Source organism: Aythya marila (genome assembly GCF_965140915.1).
Source record: "Aythya marila genome assembly, chromosome: 9".
NCBI lineage: Eukaryota > Metazoa > Chordata > Aves > Anseriformes > Anatidae > Aythya > Aythya marila.
Genome location: NC_139050.1, coordinates 4,641,499 through 4,661,887, shown reverse-complemented (window position 1 = coordinate 4,661,887; position 20,389 = coordinate 4,641,499). Strand labels below are relative to the sequence as shown.

General features: G+C 43.4%; 1 protein-coding gene across 13 annotated transcripts in view; it reads right to left on the bottom strand.

Annotated features, from left to right (window-relative positions):
• The window catches only part of DOCK10 (dedicator of cytokinesis 10), a 149,343-nt gene that overhangs the window by 105,895 nt on the left and 23,059 nt on the right, over positions 1-20,389 (bottom strand). For 2 of the 13 annotated variants that reach the window (XM_082767326.1, XM_082767327.1), the window contains exon 1: positions 1,323-1,548. The exons of 9 other annotated variants lie outside the window; for them this stretch is intronic. In XM_082767326.1, coding sequence (XP_082623452.1) covers positions 1,323-1,427 — 105 coding nt within the window. In that variant the 5' untranslated portion in view covers positions 1,428-1,548. Of the gene's footprint in view, positions 1-836; positions 904-1,322; positions 1,549-20,389 lie in introns of those variants that run through there. 2 more of the 13 variants (XM_082767318.1, XM_082767319.1) reach the window with 2 other exon arrangements.

Genomic DNA, 20,389 nt, shown 5'->3' with positions numbered 1-20,389 from the left:
GGTACCTAACACCAAGTAAGTTTTCAGTGGGAACTGAAATGCACCCTGAACGCAATGTTTCAGTTCAGCACACTGAAGTGCTTACACAGACCCATGTAATGCTGTTGGAAAATCCCAAGAGTTATCTGGGGACTCTTTGAAAGCTAACAACTTCTGAAAATTTAGCAGCATTTGAGAGTTAACTTCATAACCTTTCTAGCCCTTAGCATCTTTGACTTTATGACAATAGCTCAGGACAGCAGGAACTACAGTATAAAGTAGCCGTGTCAAAAAGATCCGCTTTCATATAAAACATACAGCCAAAGTGGCAGCTAGTCATGAGCAAAACCCAAGCACTTTACTGCTAGACCAACCACAGGCAGTCCTAAACATTCAGTTACAAAATTCTACAATTGCAGAGATATTTTCTTTCTTAAGAAAGCAAATGAGAAATATCTTCAGCGTATTATCACCAATTCTTTGCTACATTAGCATGAAGAACAGCCTCCAAAAAACCCCTCACTGCACACACAAACACAATCTAATGTGATACACAAAACTACAGAAGAAAAATGGACAGCTGTTATGAAGAAAAGGCTCCATTTTCTCCAAATCATTCTTAAGGAAACCATTAAATATTTGAAATCTAAAGTAGTGTCTCAAGGGAATACATTGAAAACCAATACTTGCCTTAGTCTTCTCAACAGTGTTTCACCTAAAACTTTTCTACAGTTTCAGTTTTAGCTGAGAAAGCTTAGGTGCAAAATGAGTTAGCGTGACCCACCCAGTGCTACACATGGGAGTTTCAAAAGGTGCAGTCTTGGCTCAGTGCTATCAGTGGCAAAGCCACTGTTTACCTTCATGGGGTAGAACCTTGCTCCAGCCTTCCACCAAGGGCTCTGGATCTTCCTTCACTTGCTCACTGCACTGTAGGAGAGTGACTTTCTCCTGCTTCTGGCCTCCAAATGCACAAATTGAACAAAGCAGATTGTGAGACCTGAAGTCACGGAGAACAACTTTCTACTCCAGAAGCACCGTTACTGATTTTCACAGAGCTACCAAGCATGCATTACCAGGTGTCTCAGAGAGCATCACATAATGCTGCTATCAGTACCTGATCGACAACGTGATGCTACAAAGCAGATTCCCTGATGTAAACTCTTGAGCTCTCCATACTTCAGTCGTAAAGTAATTGTTCTCTGATGTTTAGTACCTCGTCATACAGGTTGATACAATTCCTACAAACACACCAAGGAATAAATCCTGTTCTCTCCTATTTGTATTTGACCTGTAATTTCATAACAATTTTGTAGAAGAGATGGAGGGACAGGAGGCATACTCACGCAGCTCAGCCTGTGAATTTCTCCTCGGTTCACTCGCCTCATGGTCTTTCTCTTCTTCCGCAGTTCACTGGGCTCCCTTCTGAAAACTCTCCCTCGAAAGCTCATTGTATCAGTAGGAATTCAAGCAGCAAATAAATCGCTCTTTAAAAACTGCGATCCTTCAACCTCTGCTTCAGCATAACAAATGAAAGCTACATATACTGTTCAAGAGGGAAGTATGTCTAAAACTTACATGCTGTATCCACAGTAACTGAACAGAAAGAAGAAAGCCGGCAATAACTCATTTCTTCCTGTGAATAATGCTCTATTAAGGCGGCAGTGTCTCATTAAACCATAAATACACCCGCCCCCCCGTCTCTCATGCAAATCAAAACAGGAAGTCTTACAACTGAATGTCTATCTTTGCCTCAAAAACCATTGCATCCTTTCCCCTCACCACCTTCCCTGATTCGAAAGCCGAAATGGCTGCACGCCTCCCTCACACGCACACACGTCCCCAAGCTAAGAAGTTACTCAAAAATCAGGGATCTCCAGCTGAGCAGGGCAATGGCAGGCCCCAGCACAGCAGCCCCAGTGCTGCTCAGGCCCAGCCAGCTCTGCTGCCGGGCTGAGGTAACAGTTCCCCTTTTGCGGGGCGCCAAGGGGAAGCACCCCACAAACTTATAAATCTGCAGAAAGCTGAAAAATGGGAAATAAAGCCATTCGTGTGCTGATGTTGAAAATACATTTTGACCTGTAAAACCTGGTCATAGGCCTGTCAACTGCCAGCCAGGAATAATCACCGCCTGTTTCTGCCTGGTGAGGCGGCGCCGCCAGCTCACTGAGGGTACACCAGGTGGGCCGGCAGCCCCTGCCACCCCCAGCCAGCCCTGGGACCCCCATGGGTAGCTGGAGCAGCTCCCATCCCGCTGCCCCTGGTGGGGATCAGGAGTAGAAGGGGAGCAGGACATGCGGCCAGCCCCTTCGTTGTTCTGGTGGGCAACTCGGCAGGCTCACAGGGCACAAGCGTCTCTCAGACCTGAACAAATCCCCTCAGTGCCCACATGTGCACGTGCTCGCACTGCCCCTTCTATTCTCCTTTGTTCTGGCTCATGGCTCATCCTGCTGTAGTAGAAAACCTGCATTTCCCTATGCAGACAGTATTTATGTAGTGTCTTCTAGGTTTGTAGTTAATATCGGTGTGTGTAGCCAAGAGAATTGTTAGTTTTTCGGCTCTTTCACTCAGGATGTTTTGCACACTGAGCTATGAACATCATATTCATTGCTTGTCTCAGTGAATTGGTCTGAGATCTGCACATTTTTGTTTTGTTGTTTCTCCCTTTTTATTGAGCAAATAATTCTGAATTCCATGAACCCTTTCTGGCATTTGTCAGCATTACTAACATCTGATCCAAAGGAACAAACCTCTTAAAAATTTCCACTTGATCATTCCATATGCAGGCTTCCCGTACTAGGAGCCCAGGCACACTGAGCACAGCATCTACAGCCCGCACACTACAAACACGCATCACTCTGATGAATTTGCCCTTGTCTTCTACAGTTAAAATAACGCTGCATGAGCTTCACGAATTAAACAAACAAACAAGACCCCTATCTCAACAATATCTTTATAACTCAGCTTTGTGTTTGAGATCACCTCCTTTAAATGGAAATTTACCAGCCTGCTGTGTGACTGCTTGAGACAGATTTCACTGTACTCCTACTTAGTGTGAAAAGCATCCGCATCTGGCACTAGAAAACAGAAAAGGCAACAGAAGCTCTTTGCCAAGATATGCAGACATTTCAAGTGGCTACCAATATAGAACCACAACACTACCCAAGTTGGAATCACCCTGGTTTTCTCCCCAGCCACCACACTATCTTTACCGAGTCCCGAGAGCCTCTCACATAACATAGTGAACAGAGCTGCCAAGACAAAAGCCATCTCCAGAGCTGCTTGTCCCAGCTGCCAGCAGCATTGCCCAAGCACAGGCCGACAGGCACCACTCAGTGAGTGGACCTGGAAAAGACAGCTCCTTAAACCAAAACCACACAGCCTAACGTGTTACTGTATGAAAGGCAAGATGGTTCCCTGCACCGTCAGCTTCTGCAGCCTGCATAAAGCCTGCAAAAACTACTCCTCAAGTTTGGCTTAGGACACTATTTAAATGCCCATTTCAGCTCCATCAGAAACCTTAACCTCCGCACACAGGGCAGGGGAAGGCTGCCTCCTATGCCTCTTGCCTCCAGCAATGCTGAGGAGCCCTTCCAGGGCATCCTCTCCCCCCAGTTAAGTTCCCACTACTTAGTGAAAATTTGATGAACTGGTGTTATTCCCAAATAATACAAAGACTGGGCTTAGGTTCGGGTTTCCAGTTGGTCTTTATCCAGTTGACTCCACCAAACGTCTTTGTCCAATGGACTTTCAATCCTCATGTTATTAAAAGTTATTTATTGTCATTCCTCTGACAGCCTGATTTTCAGACTTGATGCTAAAGGCACCGAGCTCTGTATTTTCTCAGCACTGCTTAAAGGTTGAAGCAAGCAAATAACAAATAAGCTATAGAATTCACACAGAGATATAAACAGAATTGACAGTAGACAACTGCAAATAAAGATGTCACTTTCTTAGATCTGTTTTGGATGCATATCATATCCCTCTGTACTTGTAATGGGGAATAACATCTAATAATGCTCTGTCCTGTAGTAACAGTACAAAGCAAACTTGACCAGCATCAGTGCAACAGTAAATATTGCTCATTTTTCCTTAAAGACTTCTGCATCTCTTTAACTAGCATTATCAGGTCATTTAAGATAATCATAAAATCAGTTAATATAAATGAAATTCCTGTGCTGATTTTAAATCCAGAACGATTATGTGTAAGGTAAAAAGTATTAACCATATCCCAAGTTAACCCAGGAAAAGGGGTATTGGGCCACAGGAAATCCACAAGCCTTGTTTTGCATTTGCGAAGTCCTGCATCCAATTCATACAGTCAAAATAAGGACACTGAAGCACTTAAAAGGTAACATATGTAAGGCAGTCAGTTCAGGGTTTAATTGCTGTCTGTGTTGAATATTTTCATCTGTTCCCAGCATTTTGAAGAAACTCATTAATATCTAGCTAGGCAAAATAATAACATTTGATAAGTCTAATCCTTTTAAGGAATATCTATACATTCCTTTTGCTTCATAACCAGTAGCATTCAGCTTTCTGACAGGGGTCACAAATTCTTTAGTAATTCTTTTCTTCTCTTTTCCTACGTTTCTTTCAGATCTTCTGTCCAACTTAATTTATTTCTCTCTTAAATCTCTGCACTGGCATGCTTCATTGACTTCAGCCTGAATCTATGATATACAGCAATATGTAAAAATGTACTGCTGGACAAAACTAATCCACTGCTACAGTATGTCATTCAATCACTGGAAAATGAATTTCACTAGTGCTTAGCAAGCAGCCCTGCGAAGATACGAAAAATCAGTCCCTAAAGTACATATCTTCAACCGACATAAAAGATGCTTCTAAACAGGTTAAACATTTGAGTTGCTGAATATTTCGCTTGCAAATACTGAATTCACAATACTGTCCTCCTAAATAATATAATCTACTTTCTCCACTGAGATCAAAACAAAGCTTCAATTCATGCAAAGATCAAATTCATAGCAAGTGTCAAGGAATGATTGCTTCCCTCCTGCTCAGTATTTCTGTCTGGGAGGAATGCTGACATGCACAAACATTGTGCAAGTCGAAAACATAGTCTTGACTTATTCCCATGTAAACATAAAGAACTGCACACCCATGGTTATATTGCAGACACAGAGACTTGTCTCTATTACAACTACTACAGCTCTAAAAAAGGCACACATGGAGAACCAAATGAGACAGCACAGCCTAATAGAAAGAGTAGGAGAGCTCAATCAGAAAGGAATAAGAGAAATACAGAAGAGCAGGTACAACAAGAGGTCATGCTTGAGCAGGCTTAGGCACTATCAAGCATGCATCAAGATTGAAGCCCATCGGAGAGGAAAAAAATTCACCACCCACCCCCACAGTGGCTGAACAAAAAACAAGGGATGACTGCAAAACCCAGGACCCAGCCCCTGTCATGGAAACAGAAACAATTCTGCACTGTGTGATCACAATGTTAGCACACATCCACAGCGGACAGCTCTCCACTCAGGTACCACGGAGAAGGCAGAAAACGTGGTACCCTGAAAAGGGTCACAACAGGCTCTCTATCCTTTTTTACTTACTCCACATAGCCTCCCAGTCTCTTGTTATACCCCAGGGATGTGGGGTGCAGGAGCTGCAAAACCTGGAGGTTTTGCTAGCACACTCAACTACTAAGGCCAATAATGAGGAGATTAACGCTCTTATACCCTACAGCTTGCAGGCAGTGTCAGCAGATAAGCTATATTAAGACATCCTGATGCCACTTTTCATATATTCATCACCTGGCATTGATTTTCAATCCCCTGGTAAGCCCACCATCACTGTCAGCCGCACCTTGAACAGTGCAGCAGGGCAATATCACTAGAAGTTATGCATCTGGATGATGAAGCAAGCTGTATCAGATAGAATCTGTGATCTTCTTGGTGGCCCAAGCACTTGCTAGGAAATTGGTTGCAATGAGTGACTCCACATTTTCAGATGTGACTGCCAAAAATCCACTAATGGGACTGTGAGTGAGGTGCCAATGACTGTACACCACACATTCATCTCACCCACGTCTTCCAGATGTCAAGAGCAGCATGTATTCTTTAGTGGCTTGTGAATGCATGTAGCCTGAACTTCCTTAAAGCTCCGTATTGGAAAGGCAAAGCATACTACTACTGCAGGATCAGAAACAAGTTTTCTTATTTATTTATTACTAGCACCTACCAGAGAATGCAGAAAGCTTAGTTATCTCCATTCCAAGCCTTCTGCCATTAATGACTGAAAGACAAACTCACTCTCTCTATCAAGAAGACATTGTCTTTCTTTTGGAATGAAATGTTCAGTATTGATCCACGTTTTGAGCCTCCTTTATAAAAAGGGGAGGGGGAGAGAAGGAGAGAAGGAAAAAGGGATATAAAAATCAAAGTAATTCAACCAGAAAAGCAAATTATTTTTTCTTTTTTTAAGGGAAAAAAACACATACGATGCAACCTTTTTCAAAGTCATTCTGGTACTGAATCAGCCAGAAGAGAAATAGCGTTTTTTTATTTTATTTTTGAGAAACCTGACTCCACCTACAAACTAGTAACTTAGGCTAAGACATCAGCCTCCACATACAACCACTCTGCAAAGTCATTGCAGTAGCTGATACTTGCATTCTGCCTACAAATCCAAAAAGCTCTCTCTCTGAGCAGACAAAGGGCTGGAAATCCATCATGGTAAAAACGACATCAGCACACAAGGTGAGCTCTCTGAGGCAGGATGACAATGACCCTGCATAAATACCCACGAAAACAAGTCTCTTCTATTTCTCAGAGCTCTGCTAACAGACCCTTCGAGAAAACAGTCCCCAATGCCAGCAGCTCCAGCTACATCAGTCCATTTCTTTCCTTCCCAGGATGACAGCACAGCCATTCCTCTGTGCCTTCAACTTCACTCCATGCCCTAGCTATTGGCGCACCTCATGCGAAACAAATCTGTGAGAGGCTTCTGTATCTGCATGTCCCAAGTGAAGGATATGACACACCCTCTGGTTGAGCTGGTGGTGCCACGAGCCACTGACGGGCTGGATCGCCAGTCTTTGTGCACTGCCAGGGTCAATGGGGTTCATTTGGGACTGAAAGCATCCCCGGGGGTGTTAGGAGAAAGGCCCTGGGGAGGGCATTTGGGCAATGTGGTGTCACATACAGCACTCAAGGGCCCTTCCAGCTCATGTATTTCATCACCTCCACACAGCCTCGTAAGTACTCACAAGAGCTTGCTAATAACGGCTATGCTCCAAAAGCCACCTGCTACCCCTTCACTCGTTTTACAACTCTTAAATGTTTCACTATCATCTCATTTCAGAAGCATGCTCAACTGAGCAAGCAGCAGTCCCTACCTCTCCAAAAATATGGGAACATTGCTAAATGCGCACCCCCGTTGCTGCTTTTGCCTTGCCATGATAAAATTTCTACCGTTCAAGAAAACACTCTCAACAGCAACATCGTTCCAGCAGCTTCCCAAGGTGGAAAAACAGCTGCACTCAGCAGAAAACCAGTCCCATGGGTCCCATGCCTGCTGCCATTCCTTCTGTGCCCTTTCAGGGCTTGGGATGGCAGCTGCTTGGCGAAGCAGGACGAGCTGGGCGTGCCGTGCTGCTGTGCTGCCAGCCGGCCCCCTTCGCGGGTGTGAGTCCCTCCAGCAGCACCGAGCACAGCAAGCTTCTGTTCCAGGCATCTTTGCACAGGTTGAATAGAAACGCGGCTATACGTACTCGCTTTAGCGAACAAAATGCTTCTTTTTACATCAGCAGTCAGGCTGGAAGAATAAACTTTCCATTAGCAATGTTGTCCTGCTGATGCATACAAAAACCAAATATGCAATTACTTTAATTTCTTCTTTAGTTTGATCCACTGGGAAATTTCAAACAAACATTATCCTTTTGTTTTCATCTACTTGGACTGGAATCAGCCCTTGATAACAAAACACATAGTGATGAAGGGCCATAAAAGGCCATTAAATAATTTAATCATCTAAATTTACTATCTTCAGACATGTTGCGGCTGCCCTGTTTTTTGGCTTCCATTGCGTGCTTTTCTGATTGTAATTCTAGTATCTGCTATTCATGTCCATCCTACATTGCAGCAATGATTTTTCATTTTATTTACCAAGAAAAGCTCAGCTTCAGCAACATCTGGTTTACAAAGAGAGTCCACATTTCCACCCAATTTTCCAGCTGGAATAGCTGAAGCAAAAGGAGGTCAGGCAGCTCATTTACTCAAGGTCACAAACAACATCTATAGTGCCATAAATACATGTGTACACGTATATATACACACAAAAATAACATATCCTATGATATTCTCCTTTTTTTTTTTTTTCCTAAGTACTAAAATACTCTTCCCTCCATGCAAGCTGACAGTACAACCATTATGTTTGATTTTACACACTTAGAGCATATATTCAACTTCATAAGCTCCTGTAACCTCTCTTCTACTGCCTGTAGGTGTCTTAAGCAACTTAAGCTCTTGCTTTAATGTTTCATCATTTAGATCCTATTGTCAAAAGGTAAATAATGGCATTTTTGAAGAGAGAAAAATTTCAAAGTACAGATAAGTAAGATTACTCACTTATTTCAGTGAGAAGAAGGAATGCAACATAAAATCCTGCAAGTCAAATGGACATTAGTTCACTTTGGTAGTGGAAAAGAGAAAAAGACATCTTGCATCCTTTTGACATTCCTTTTCTCTTACCTGATCTCCTACAACAGTAAAACTGTGAAGTCTAAGAGTTACAGCACACAATAACGTATTTCTCACTCTGACATAATTGTCTGTACTTCCAGATAACTCTTTCACTTTCCCAGTCTCTGTTTCTAATTTCTAAACTAAAAACTGCTAATCTTCATACATACTCATAACGAATGTGAAATCTTCAGTATTACCAAAATAAGAAGATAAAAATTCTGGGAAAAAACAGGCGGGGCAGTGGTTGGGATCCCAGAACAAGCCCTGTGGTTTGTGAAAGCCTGTGTAAAGTAATCAACACTGAAGATAACCCCAACCTTGGCAAAAGGAAACATAACATAGTCCATTGAGTTCTACTCCCTCAATTATCCCAACCTCGCAGCTACAAACAGTTGAGGGATGTGCAGGGTCCAGATGCACAGGCATGCTACCATGCATCAACTGGCTCAGAGGAAAGGTCCATGCACATGGCCAGCAGGCTGCAATAAATGCACAGTAATTCATGTGAGCAGGCAATGAAATTGACACACTTGCAGGTGAGTAAGAGGCAAGACAATGAATGGTAGAATATTATTTCAGTAGCAAGCAAAGTATTGAATGTTCACCCAGATGCCATGATAAATTGCAGTTTCTGTGAGCATGACCATGCTGAGAAGGATGAAAATTCATTTAACTCAGCTTTCTGGACCTGTGAGTTCACAGATGCCTACGGAAAAATAAAGAAACCAGTAAGCATAGCAGTATTTCTCCCGCATACTCCTCCAGTTTCCATTCACGCAGGCTCCCAGCCAAGGTACCATCCTCCACATTCACTAATTCTCAAACACTTTCCTGTTATGGACGTACCCAATCATTCTTTAAATCTATGCAAGCACCAAGGACGTTAAATATTTGGTGGCAAGGAAATCCACAGCTCAAATATTCATTCTGTTGAGCAAATTCTCTTCACTTCCCTCCTCCCACCCCAAAGTTGTCATCCACTAGCTTCAAGTGACGACCCCAGTTTCTCTTGTTGAGAGTAGGAACTGCAAGCAAAGGCTACACGTGTGACACCATCTTTGCTTTTTCAGCTTCCATCCTATCCCCTCATACTTGTTGTTCAGGCCAGTCCAGGTCCACTCTTTACCTACATGGTCACAGTCTACTGATCCTCCTTCCTCATCCTTCTCTGTAATTTTACAATTCCAGTACGTGTGCTTTGAACTGTGCTGTGTATTAAAGACCTCCCAGAAAGCTGCTACAGAACTCTGTTATCCAAGAATAGATCAAAAAGCAAATTTAATTTATGATTTCTGAGTGAGCAAGAAAGCAGGACCAGAACTACATGTATGTCATTCTTAACACAGTAAAGCTGCTGTAAGCATCCGGGTCCCAGCCTCTGCAAGGCTGGGAGCCGAATTGTAGCCATTCCTCTTCCTTTGCCTTCTCCGAATGGTTTTCTCTAACAGGATGAATGTCGGCCAGTATTTCTTCCCTTGTGTTTTTCCCCGCTCCCACGCCTTGCTCTTTGTAGCCAGCAGTGAAGACAAGCCCTTCAACCTTCACTCTTGCCTAACCACCAGGAACATAAACTGGTCATGGACAGCCTGACTCTGTAATGCATCAGCTGGAATTTTTATTTTATTTTTTAATTCTGGAAAGTCCAGAAAACTCTCTCTTCCCATCAAAATAGCTGGAACATCTTGGTTCGTTCCTACTAAGCACCACTCGAGCTGGACACAAAAGCAGCGGTCAGAAAATCAGAAGCTAAGAGGTTAACTTCTGATTGCCTGCAAATACACAGCACAGCCAGGCAGAAGCAAGTGCCAGAAAAGGATGTGGATGGGAAACAAAGCAGTTTGCTGCAGTTCTTCCTCACTCAGTTCCTTGTTCGGCTTGAAGCACTGCAGACACGGTCTGATTCTAGGAGCAAATCCTTTGTAAAAATATTTCCAAGAAATACGGTTGTCTTTTGAATGCGTTTTACAAAAAGCAATGTTCAGCCACCAACTCAGATTATTTTTGCAGGCTCATGTAACATAAAATTGCCCTTGATTTTGTTTTAAAAAGGAAAACTGGCAAGTACTTTTTACGTGCAAAAGCTTTTGGCAGCTTAAAAATACTGTGTAAAGAAAATTCTCAGTGGGAACTGGTACAAACTTTTGTGTCAACTCATCTCTGATATTTCACGTGGGCAGGTCCATTTTGGTGTATTCTTCAAGAACAGCCTTTCCTGTAAGGTAAAAACATTTTAGAGCTCCATTTTATTAACCAGGATTTACAGTTTCTGTTTTTCTTCGATTCAATAAAGGAAGACAAACATATTGGTACCCAGCTTAGGCAGGATTCACTTCTAATTTGTATATGAAACGAAGCACACGCTAAGAAGCATGTCTGTTATTTCCAAACACTTCTTCAGTTCAAACCACACTCGTGAGTTTTCCTTGTACTTCTGAACATCACGCTGAGGCTTTCTGTGCTTGCACAGGTGCCCAAGGAAGTCAGGGGCATGCCACCGGAGGGTTTCTGAACAGCAGCAGGTAGTGGCCACGTGAATGCTTGGCTCACCAGTCCTGCCTCACTGATGGCTTTGCCGCACTGCCAGCAGAAACAGAGATTACCTGACAAAAGGGGCAAGCCACAGCATGACCAACAAATTACAACGTATATCTCAAATACTGGAAAATTTATTCATTAAAAGTCTGCACAGAAACAAGAAGCGTTTCCCCCTGGACTGACCAGCGTGGAGGTCAGGATGACTCCCTGCACCCTCTGCACATGTGCTGCTCACAGCCATGCAAAGGATGTGCCACAAGGCACACCTGGGAGCCGAGATGGCCAACAAGGGCCTGGGCTTCATTCGCATCAGGTCAGCCAAAAGACAAAAGGAAACCCAGTGGCAAGACCGCGAGGCCGAGGAAGCTGGGCACTCCTGGCCACGAACAAGTGTTCAGCTAACCCTACAGATTGCTGCACCTCCTGTAGGGCCGTGCCTCATCTCCCTGCTTAAAACCAAAGAGCTGATGGTGGTCAATATCTGGAGGAGCTCAGGCACTGCAAATAACCCAAGCAGTCACGGCCTGGCCGAGCACATCCAGGCCTGAGTGCCAGCTGGCGAGACCGCAGAGGCAGCTGGACACAGCCTGCACTTCCAGGCAGCTCGAGGGAGATGAGGAAAGGCTCCTCAAGCACGTGGGAGAACGGGGTAAGGACAGACACAGCTAAGGCACTGGGAAAAGAGGAATGGAGATCGACTACTTGAGCACCATTTGTATTCTTCACTTTCAAGCCCCAAGTAGCCAAAAGTGAGAAAATAGAGGCGCGCTGCCAGGCAAAGTTTCTCCTAAGAAATTGTCTGCCTTTGTAATTGCATTAAGATCGGACCTGCTACACAGCGAGCTGTAGCACATGGTTGCACAAAATTCACCGATGGAAGAAACCTCTCAGAAGGAGAGTGGCGTGTCTGGTTCCAGGAATTCACACGTCAGTAATTAATCTCCCCACTGGTATGGTTTATGCTCTGAAAGAGCTAATTTTAGCATATAAGTTGCAGCCTGCTGAAAGCATCAAGGTAGCACTGAAATTGCGTTGCAATGCCAAAGAGAATTTGTCAGTGATGATGCCAAGATGTTTAACTCCCAACATACTAGTTTCATAGCTCATCACTGATTGATCCAGCAAGGCCAAGGCCACACACATTTTCCACTCTCTGATTTCTTAAAAAAAATAAAAAAAATAAAAAAAAAAATTAAAAAAAAAAAGGGGTTGGGGGGAGGAGGAGGTGGCAGGCAGCAGAGTTATGCTTCTGATCTGTTTTTCTGTTTTACTGCATTAAAGTTGAAAATGTATCCTGCTGCATTTACACATGTAAAACCAAGAGCTCAATCTGGCTGTCTCATCTTCAAGCATGTATCAATACTAATAAAAAAAAAATCAGCACAGCAGTTGACAGATGAGAAATAAGGAAAAACAAACACCAAAGGCATTAAGTATTCACTTCAGTTGGTTCCATACACTGCATTCAGAGTGATCCCTGAGGCATAAAGAAGTCTGACAAACATTACAATGGCTATTTTTCATTGCAAACCACACACACAGATTCTATTATGTTTTAAGCTAACCACAAATTGGCAATAATTATTAACAGACTGCAATTGTAGAAGTAAGATATTGCACACATTCTTTCTGTTCAGAGAGAACATAACATTTTGTTCTGAAGAGGCACCAATTTAACGGGAAGGAAAATGTACAGTTTTTATAATATGCATTTATTTATGCAGGTCCCTATGACTAAAATAAGAGTCCCAGTGGAGATGAAGTAAGTGAGCCCCAGAGCAATGAGGGAACCAGGGTGCTGAGCTTCGTTCTGACCAGGGATGTGTCTGCATGTGCACGGTTACCCCACCTCAGAGGAGGAGGCCATGGTCCATGGTCTGAGCCAGCCTAGGCTGGTCTGGACATGGAATAGTGCCCCACGATGATGCCAGCCCCTTGCCACCCAAAACATCCTTAATTATTAAATAGCGACATGTTTTTTGATGCTGATTTCTAACCCTTTCTCTACCATGGCACGCCTCTCTCCACGCAATAATTCAGGCTACAGACTTGGTTATTCAGAGGAAGTGATTCAAAAGCTGGAAGACCAGAAACTGCTCCTGTATTTCGCAGACACTCCTCTTTCCTTAGCTCCAGACACTTTGATGACACTGTGCCTGCTTCTGTGTTCCTGAAGCAACAGCGCTGCAGTGAGCAATAATTCAGTTACTTGAGCACCTTGGCAGAGACTTCATTTCTTGTTTCACATGCTCACAAAAACAGAGTTGCCAATTAGTGCTAGCTGAAAGGATTAAATGCACTGAAAATCTGCTTAGCCTTAGTAATGAAATCCTGTGTCCTGCCTTTACGCACCTTATAACCTTTAGTTAAGGGAAGAGCAAAACCATTCACCTGTGTTTATGCAGTTACTCTTAAGCTGCAGGAGGCATCGTGACCTGGAAGTCATCTGTATGCACCCACAGATCGACAGCAGTCACCTAATAGTCAAAAAGAGGCCGTGCCTTTCATCAAAAGGACGAAATGATACAGGAAACGTAACCTAGAAGTCAATCTCTCGAGAGTTCTTAGAAATCAGGTGGCAGCTCTCTTGGGATGCAAAGCAGTAGACCAGGCTTTACAGCACATACAGTAATCACGTGATTTTAAAGCACAGATATGCTCATAGCACATATTCCTCAGTTTGTCTTTCTGCCACAGCTCTGGCCCTGTCAGCAACCACACAGGCTTTCTGTTCGAAGCGGAACAACTCAGGAGCTGGTATTAGGGAAAGGGAAGTGAAATGACTCCTGTTGTACCGGGCCACGTCACCCAACCTTGCTGGCCACAGGTTGCTGGAGAGGCTATAGAGCAATGGGCACTTTCTACATACATGGAAACCAAACAATTCTGATATATGGAATAATATATGTGTATATCTCTATGAAACAGATACAGGCTGATAGACACCTTACCCAAGTTTAACAGCAACATGCCCAATTCATTTCAGATGAGGGGAAAGAGCACTTTCCTCTTGGCTTCTCTCCCCCCATCTCCAAGCCACTCCTCTCCCACCAGCCACAACCGCGCTCCCCTCACCCACCCCGGGGTCAGCAGCCCGGGACCTGCTGTGGGAGGTGAGACATTGAATCATTTCAACTGAGACGCAAGCCTGGAATTACGTGGGCAGCCCAAGGTGCACATAAAAAGAGAATGCCTCTGAAAGCAGACCTACATGCTGCCGGTCACAGATACATAAGAGTTTATTTAATACATTCTGCATTTCTGCTGAACACTGTACCACATACTGACAGTATGAAACAGGAAACCTCTGCTGCCTTCTGTGTTTCTGAGCAAGAAATACATTTCAAAGCACTTCTTGGAGTTTGCAGAACTTCAGAGATATTATTGTGGTTATTTTTGATTGCTCGTCCTGTGCCTAGTGCTTGGCATTTAAATCTATGTTCACTCTTTATCATTACACAGAATTTTCTCTTTTCCTTACTGCCTACTCCATGCTGAATGTATTTAATATTGCAACAAACACAGGAAACAAACAAACAAACTCAAGATTTGTGCACAGGGCTGACTGGGTATAATCTCAACCTATTTACATCATGTACTATGTAAGATTTCTACAACCATAGCTCACCCAATGCCAGAATCCCAGGCCTGTCAAATCACTGGGATTATGTTCCTAACTCTTCCTTTATAAGATGGAAATACTTCAACATCAACAGAAGGGCACGGAGGAAGACCCAAAGAGCAAAACACTCAAGGAAAGCAGAAAGCTGGCATTTGCTTCAGCCCATCAGAACCAGAGCCAGGCAGAACGGCAGACAGAGCACTGCAGACAAAGCTGCCAACTGCAGCAGATCAAGCATGTGGATGCATAGATTTGCTTATAAATGTGCTTAGTAGGCGAAGCAGCACGGCTGCAGGTGTCCAAAGCCTCAAGGTGTTTTGTTTGCTTGTTTTTTAAAGTTTCCCTTTTTTCCATTTTGGCCTTAATCAAGTTACTTTAGCTTTCTACAGGTCAATCGTCTTCTTTCCCAAGACGCATTTTGAGCGCACATCTCAACTGCATAAAATCACGAAGCCTTCATGAAGCAACTCCCAGCAACTGCAACTGACAGAGACTTTTCTATGTTCTTTTGAGCTACATTCTACCCTTCCTAGTAAAAATAAATAAATAAATAAATAATCTCCTGTGGAGCATATTTTCACCACCTGCTTTATTGTTTTGAATCCACAGACTTCACAAGCTGTCAAAGGAACTCAGTTCACAGATTCATAACAATTTAATTCCACATACTATCGTGCTGTACACATTACTTCAACATTAATAAGAGGGGAAAGCAATATAAAATGTCGTTGCTCAAATCACAGATCTAATCGTATTAAAGTCAGATGGAGGAGATTTGCTCAGTGGAAAAAGACTGGTTTTATGCCATCTCTTTTTCAGTCAGACACATACTTCAACTGTTACTACAATGATCTTAAATATGAAAACGAATCCCCATTTTGGGCTCATTCTCATCTGTGTTTAAGAAACTGTATCTGCTGCTTAAACTAGTAAAAGCCAAAACCAAACCAAATGTCTTGTAGCACAGCAGAGCACACACTGCTATAAGAAGCGAGGTGGGCACCATCCCTCCTGTACCATCTTGCTGACTATAACACCAGTCTCCACCAGTGCACACCTTCTGAAGGGAAGAGTTCATTTCTAGGGACTTACCAGCAGGTCTACAGAGCATCAGACACAAGAAAGAAGTCTCAAAGACAACAGAAGCAGCTGCAAAAATGGCTTTTTGAAGTAGAATTGCATTTTATGCATCACTTTACATTTTTCCTCTCTTTGCACTTGAACATTATTCATTTATTCAAACATAGTCCTGTGTCTGTTCCTATTGAGGTCAAGTGCCAAAGTGGATGTTGATAAAAGACAAATATGTATTTTAAATAACAATAAATTTATTTTACATTGAAGCTTATGACTTGAGCTGAGAGATGCGAATGAGTATTTCTTCTGAACTTTCCAGCCCTGGATAATTTGGCCTTTCACGGACACTCCCCTCCTCCAAGACATGGCTCCTCTTCACAGAGTTAAACCTAACACTGCCCTCCACATCCACTGCCAACCCTCCCCGTTTAGAGGCTCTCTGCAACATGCCCCTACCCATAAAACCAGCAAGTCACGAGTGGGAGATCTCAAAATGATTCCTAGAAACGCCATCTACTGATGGCACTGAATGTGCGTATGTTGCAAATTTCAGTTAGGTAAATGCGTGCAGAGGAGAAACAAAGTAGGAACTATTTAAACTAGAAACAAAGTTAATGCACATTGTGCAACAAAACTTAAGGAACAAGTCTGGATGTATATTTAAGCATTAGATGAGAGGTTTGTCAGGAAAATATCTTAAAGCTGTACTATTATCTTTCCTACTGCTAGACCACAAGACTAAGTTTCCATTTACAAAGTGACACAAGAAGCAGCTCCACCAGTGCCCAAGCTCTGCCTGCACACGAGAGCAGCTAACCTGTATCTGTGACAGGGGAGGTTCTTGTACTTCCTGCGTAACCGGAACGAAGAGAGAAAGCCTCTGCAAGTTGTCTCTTTTCAGAGATGACAAATTGAATCGAGAGGGTAATAGCATTACCTCGCTGTTGCTGAGCTCAAGCTAACATGTCACTTCAAGTTACGACGCTGTTCAAAACGTGAAGCATTTTACCATGTGTTCCTGTAGCTGGGTACCAAGGGAGGGGGAAAGTCGTACCCTCAAATATTGCGCTGTGCTCTTATCTTCCACACGAATCTTGGCTGCCAAAGTTCATAATAAATCATGTGAAAAGAAAACAATCAGTGACCTAGTAGATAAAGCTCAAGTTGTGTTCTAGTCATCAGCTCCAAATGCAAAGTGTCATCTAAGCGTTAGCGCTCCCTCTCCAAACAGTTCTGCATAACGCCAAGAACTAAATTTTATTTCTTCAGGCACCTTCCTCTTCCCTTCCCCCCTCCAAAAAAAAAAAAACCAAAAACAAAAACAAAAAACACCAGCAGGTAGTCATTTGCATATACTCTGCATAGAGTGTATATATATATATACATATATATATATAGCTCAAACCTAACTGGTTCATGGATTTTTTTTTTTTTTTTTTTTATAAGTAACAAATAAGATGGTCTATTTGATGCAAATATTCAACTTCTACATCTAGCTAGTGGCTGCTGAATACCTATATTGCTTGTTTCTGATAGCTCCCAGGATTCTCTCCAGATAACACATTGACAGAAAATTTCCAGTTCTGTCTTTTTTACATCTCTCCCCTGTTCCGTGGATCCCGTCAGCGTACTAATCTGCCTTATCCAAGGATAAATACCAGTTTTCTAAACCAGAAAACTGGAAAAGAAAAAAATACCAGTGAACAAAGACATCAGCCCTCGTTTTCAGTAAGGATCCTGGACACGCCTGCTGCAACACCTACAGTTTCCATACAGAAATATGAGGTGGTTGATAAGCGATAGCTGCAAGCTGTACTGGGACCCACTCCCTTTTCCAGCCCCCAGCTCCTCTGCAGGGAGGTGTGTGCTGGGGGGCTCACCCCCGGCTGCGGGAGCGGCAGAGCCACAGGTGAGCAAAGCACACTCAGAAGCGAAGGGCACAAACAGCCTTCATTCATATGGCACAGGATAAGCAACTGGAAGTGTAAAAAAGGAGCTTTTTTTTTTTTTTTTTTTTTTTTTAACCATACCTACAGGTCAGATATTTTCATGCCAGAACTACAAACTGACTTCCTCTAATGCCTTTTATTTTTTTTCCCCTCCATTTGTAATGTTTGCAAACATGACCATTAAAGGCACAATTCCTAGGGCAGCCTACACAGATGTTCCGTTTCAGAGTTAATAATGGGAGATGGGGCACATCTGTAGTGCCGTACACTTACTGCAAGTATTTTAGCATAGGCAGCCTCACAATTGCTTTCCATATCAAGGCAACATTTAGATTTTACTTTGCTCTCCCAGGGCAAACAAACTCGCAAGAACGTGCAGCAGAGCTGGGGACTTAAAAAACCCATTCATAAAGGAGTCCCAGTTTATCTTCCAGGGTCAACACTAAATCCTAACAGTCCTGGTAGGAAGCACGCCCCAGGGGCGCAGCAGCTCCAAGGAGGCAGACAGGCCAAGTGCCAGCTCGGCAGCTGACAGGAGCCCACCCTCAGGTCAGGATGCCTCAGGGTCTTCTGCGCCCTGGGACTTCTTGGCCCCTCTTCTTTGGGCACCCCGATCACCCCCTGCCCCCAGACCTGCGGGCTAGGTGGTCTACTTGGGATCAGCTTAGCTCCTGGCATCTGCACAACGTGAATGATGATGTTTTGAGCTAAACACTCTTCTACTTGTCTACATAATTGTCTCCACTGTATTATCCAGACATAAACTTCAATGATCTACAACAGACCAAGGGAGGAAAAAAAATGGTTAGGACTGTAACACACGCTTTATTAAGATGCAGTAGCCTCCAGTCCTCTTTATCATGCTGCCTGTTTGAGTAACACATGAATTTTAGTGGAACCAGGACCATCAATTCCCGTCACAGACTGGTATGCCTCCCTGCAAGGCTCGATGAGGGTTTATTTTAGATAGTTATGCAATTAACTGCTTCTAGCCTGCCTATAAACAAAAAAACACAGTGATAACACCCATCCTGAACTGCAAGGCAAGATGCAAGAGGCACAACCATTTTTCCGAGCTGCCCAGCAGCTTCCACCGTGCCAAAGCCAGCCCCATGTGCTGCTCTCCCTCTGCTTCTCCAAGGAACTGGGGCAGACAGGGATCCCACAGATCTCCTGGGAAAGGGCAGGATAAGTGCCAGTGCATTAACTGCTGCTGCCCTGTTCCCTTGTGGAGTTACTACCACAGGCAGAGGGGCTTGAGACCAAAGCTCACACCACACAGCAGATGACAGGCAGACACCTGGCCATGCTCAGCACCTCTGGGCATCCCCCTCTGGGCATCTCTTCAGGGCTGCTGAAAGCTTCCACAGCTCCTAGTAAAGCCTCACTTCTCAGAGCTCTGCTCCCACAGGATTTGCCAGCAGGGAACCACAACCCAGGCTACCACTAGCTCGTGTTGGGGTACAAGGTGTGCAGTGCTCTGTTTGCTGCCACTTTGCCCAAGCCCACCCTTCTGTAGCAAGGGATGAGGTAAGTTGCACTGATGATTCAGACTCTGACATGCTGCAATTTCTTCCAGATCTTTCTCAAGTCATTATGCTTGAAACTACTACTGGGAGGGAGACAACTACTTGTTTAAATGCTGTTGAAGTAGTTTATTTAACCATTAGATGTGGAAAAAAAAAAAAGTTTGTTTTATACATACACTGGATTTTAAAGCATAAGATGCTTAAACATCAGCTTTGCAATGATGAAATCCACGCTCTCCGTCCTTGTGACCAGTAGCCACAACCCCTGCACTGGATAATGCCCTCAGCTGATAATTAAAGCACAGCTTGGATTGGATCCTAGCTACTATAGTTGCCATGACTGCAACACACGCCTCTATGGGCAGCAATGCTCTATTCAAACCACTGCCAGACCTCATGACAGCTACTAAATTCTCTGATGTTACCATCACCCACTTACGTTTACGTTACTGCTCTGTATTACAGCTGGGTGTCAGGGGATGTGCTTTGGACCTGATCATAGCATCCTTCATAGAGAGGAGAAAGAAACAACAAAAATATTTTCCATTGCTCAAATACTATACCTGATCACTCTGACAAACTGGCAAAAATACTATCTGCAGCGTCTTGGCAATATATAAATATATAAACATATAAACATATAAACATATATATATATATGTATGTATGTATATTTTACCAAGTAAGAGCCACACAGTACTAAATCGCTGCCATCTCAGACCTGGGCTGCTTCCAGATGGTAAAGTTCATTCTGCGTGGATCAGCAAGGAAGAGCAATACCTAGGTGGTCAGCACATTCTCCATGTTGAAGCAGTGACTTGTAATGAAAACCACCTTGTCATTATCCCTCATAAAGCTATACTGCTTATTTTATTCCAAGCACAAAATAAAAACAAACCAGTTTTAATTCAGAGAGAAAATGACTCCCGGAGACAGTGTCTTTCGAGCCCCCCTCTGTTACAGAACTGAAGAAACTCACTAAGCCGGGAA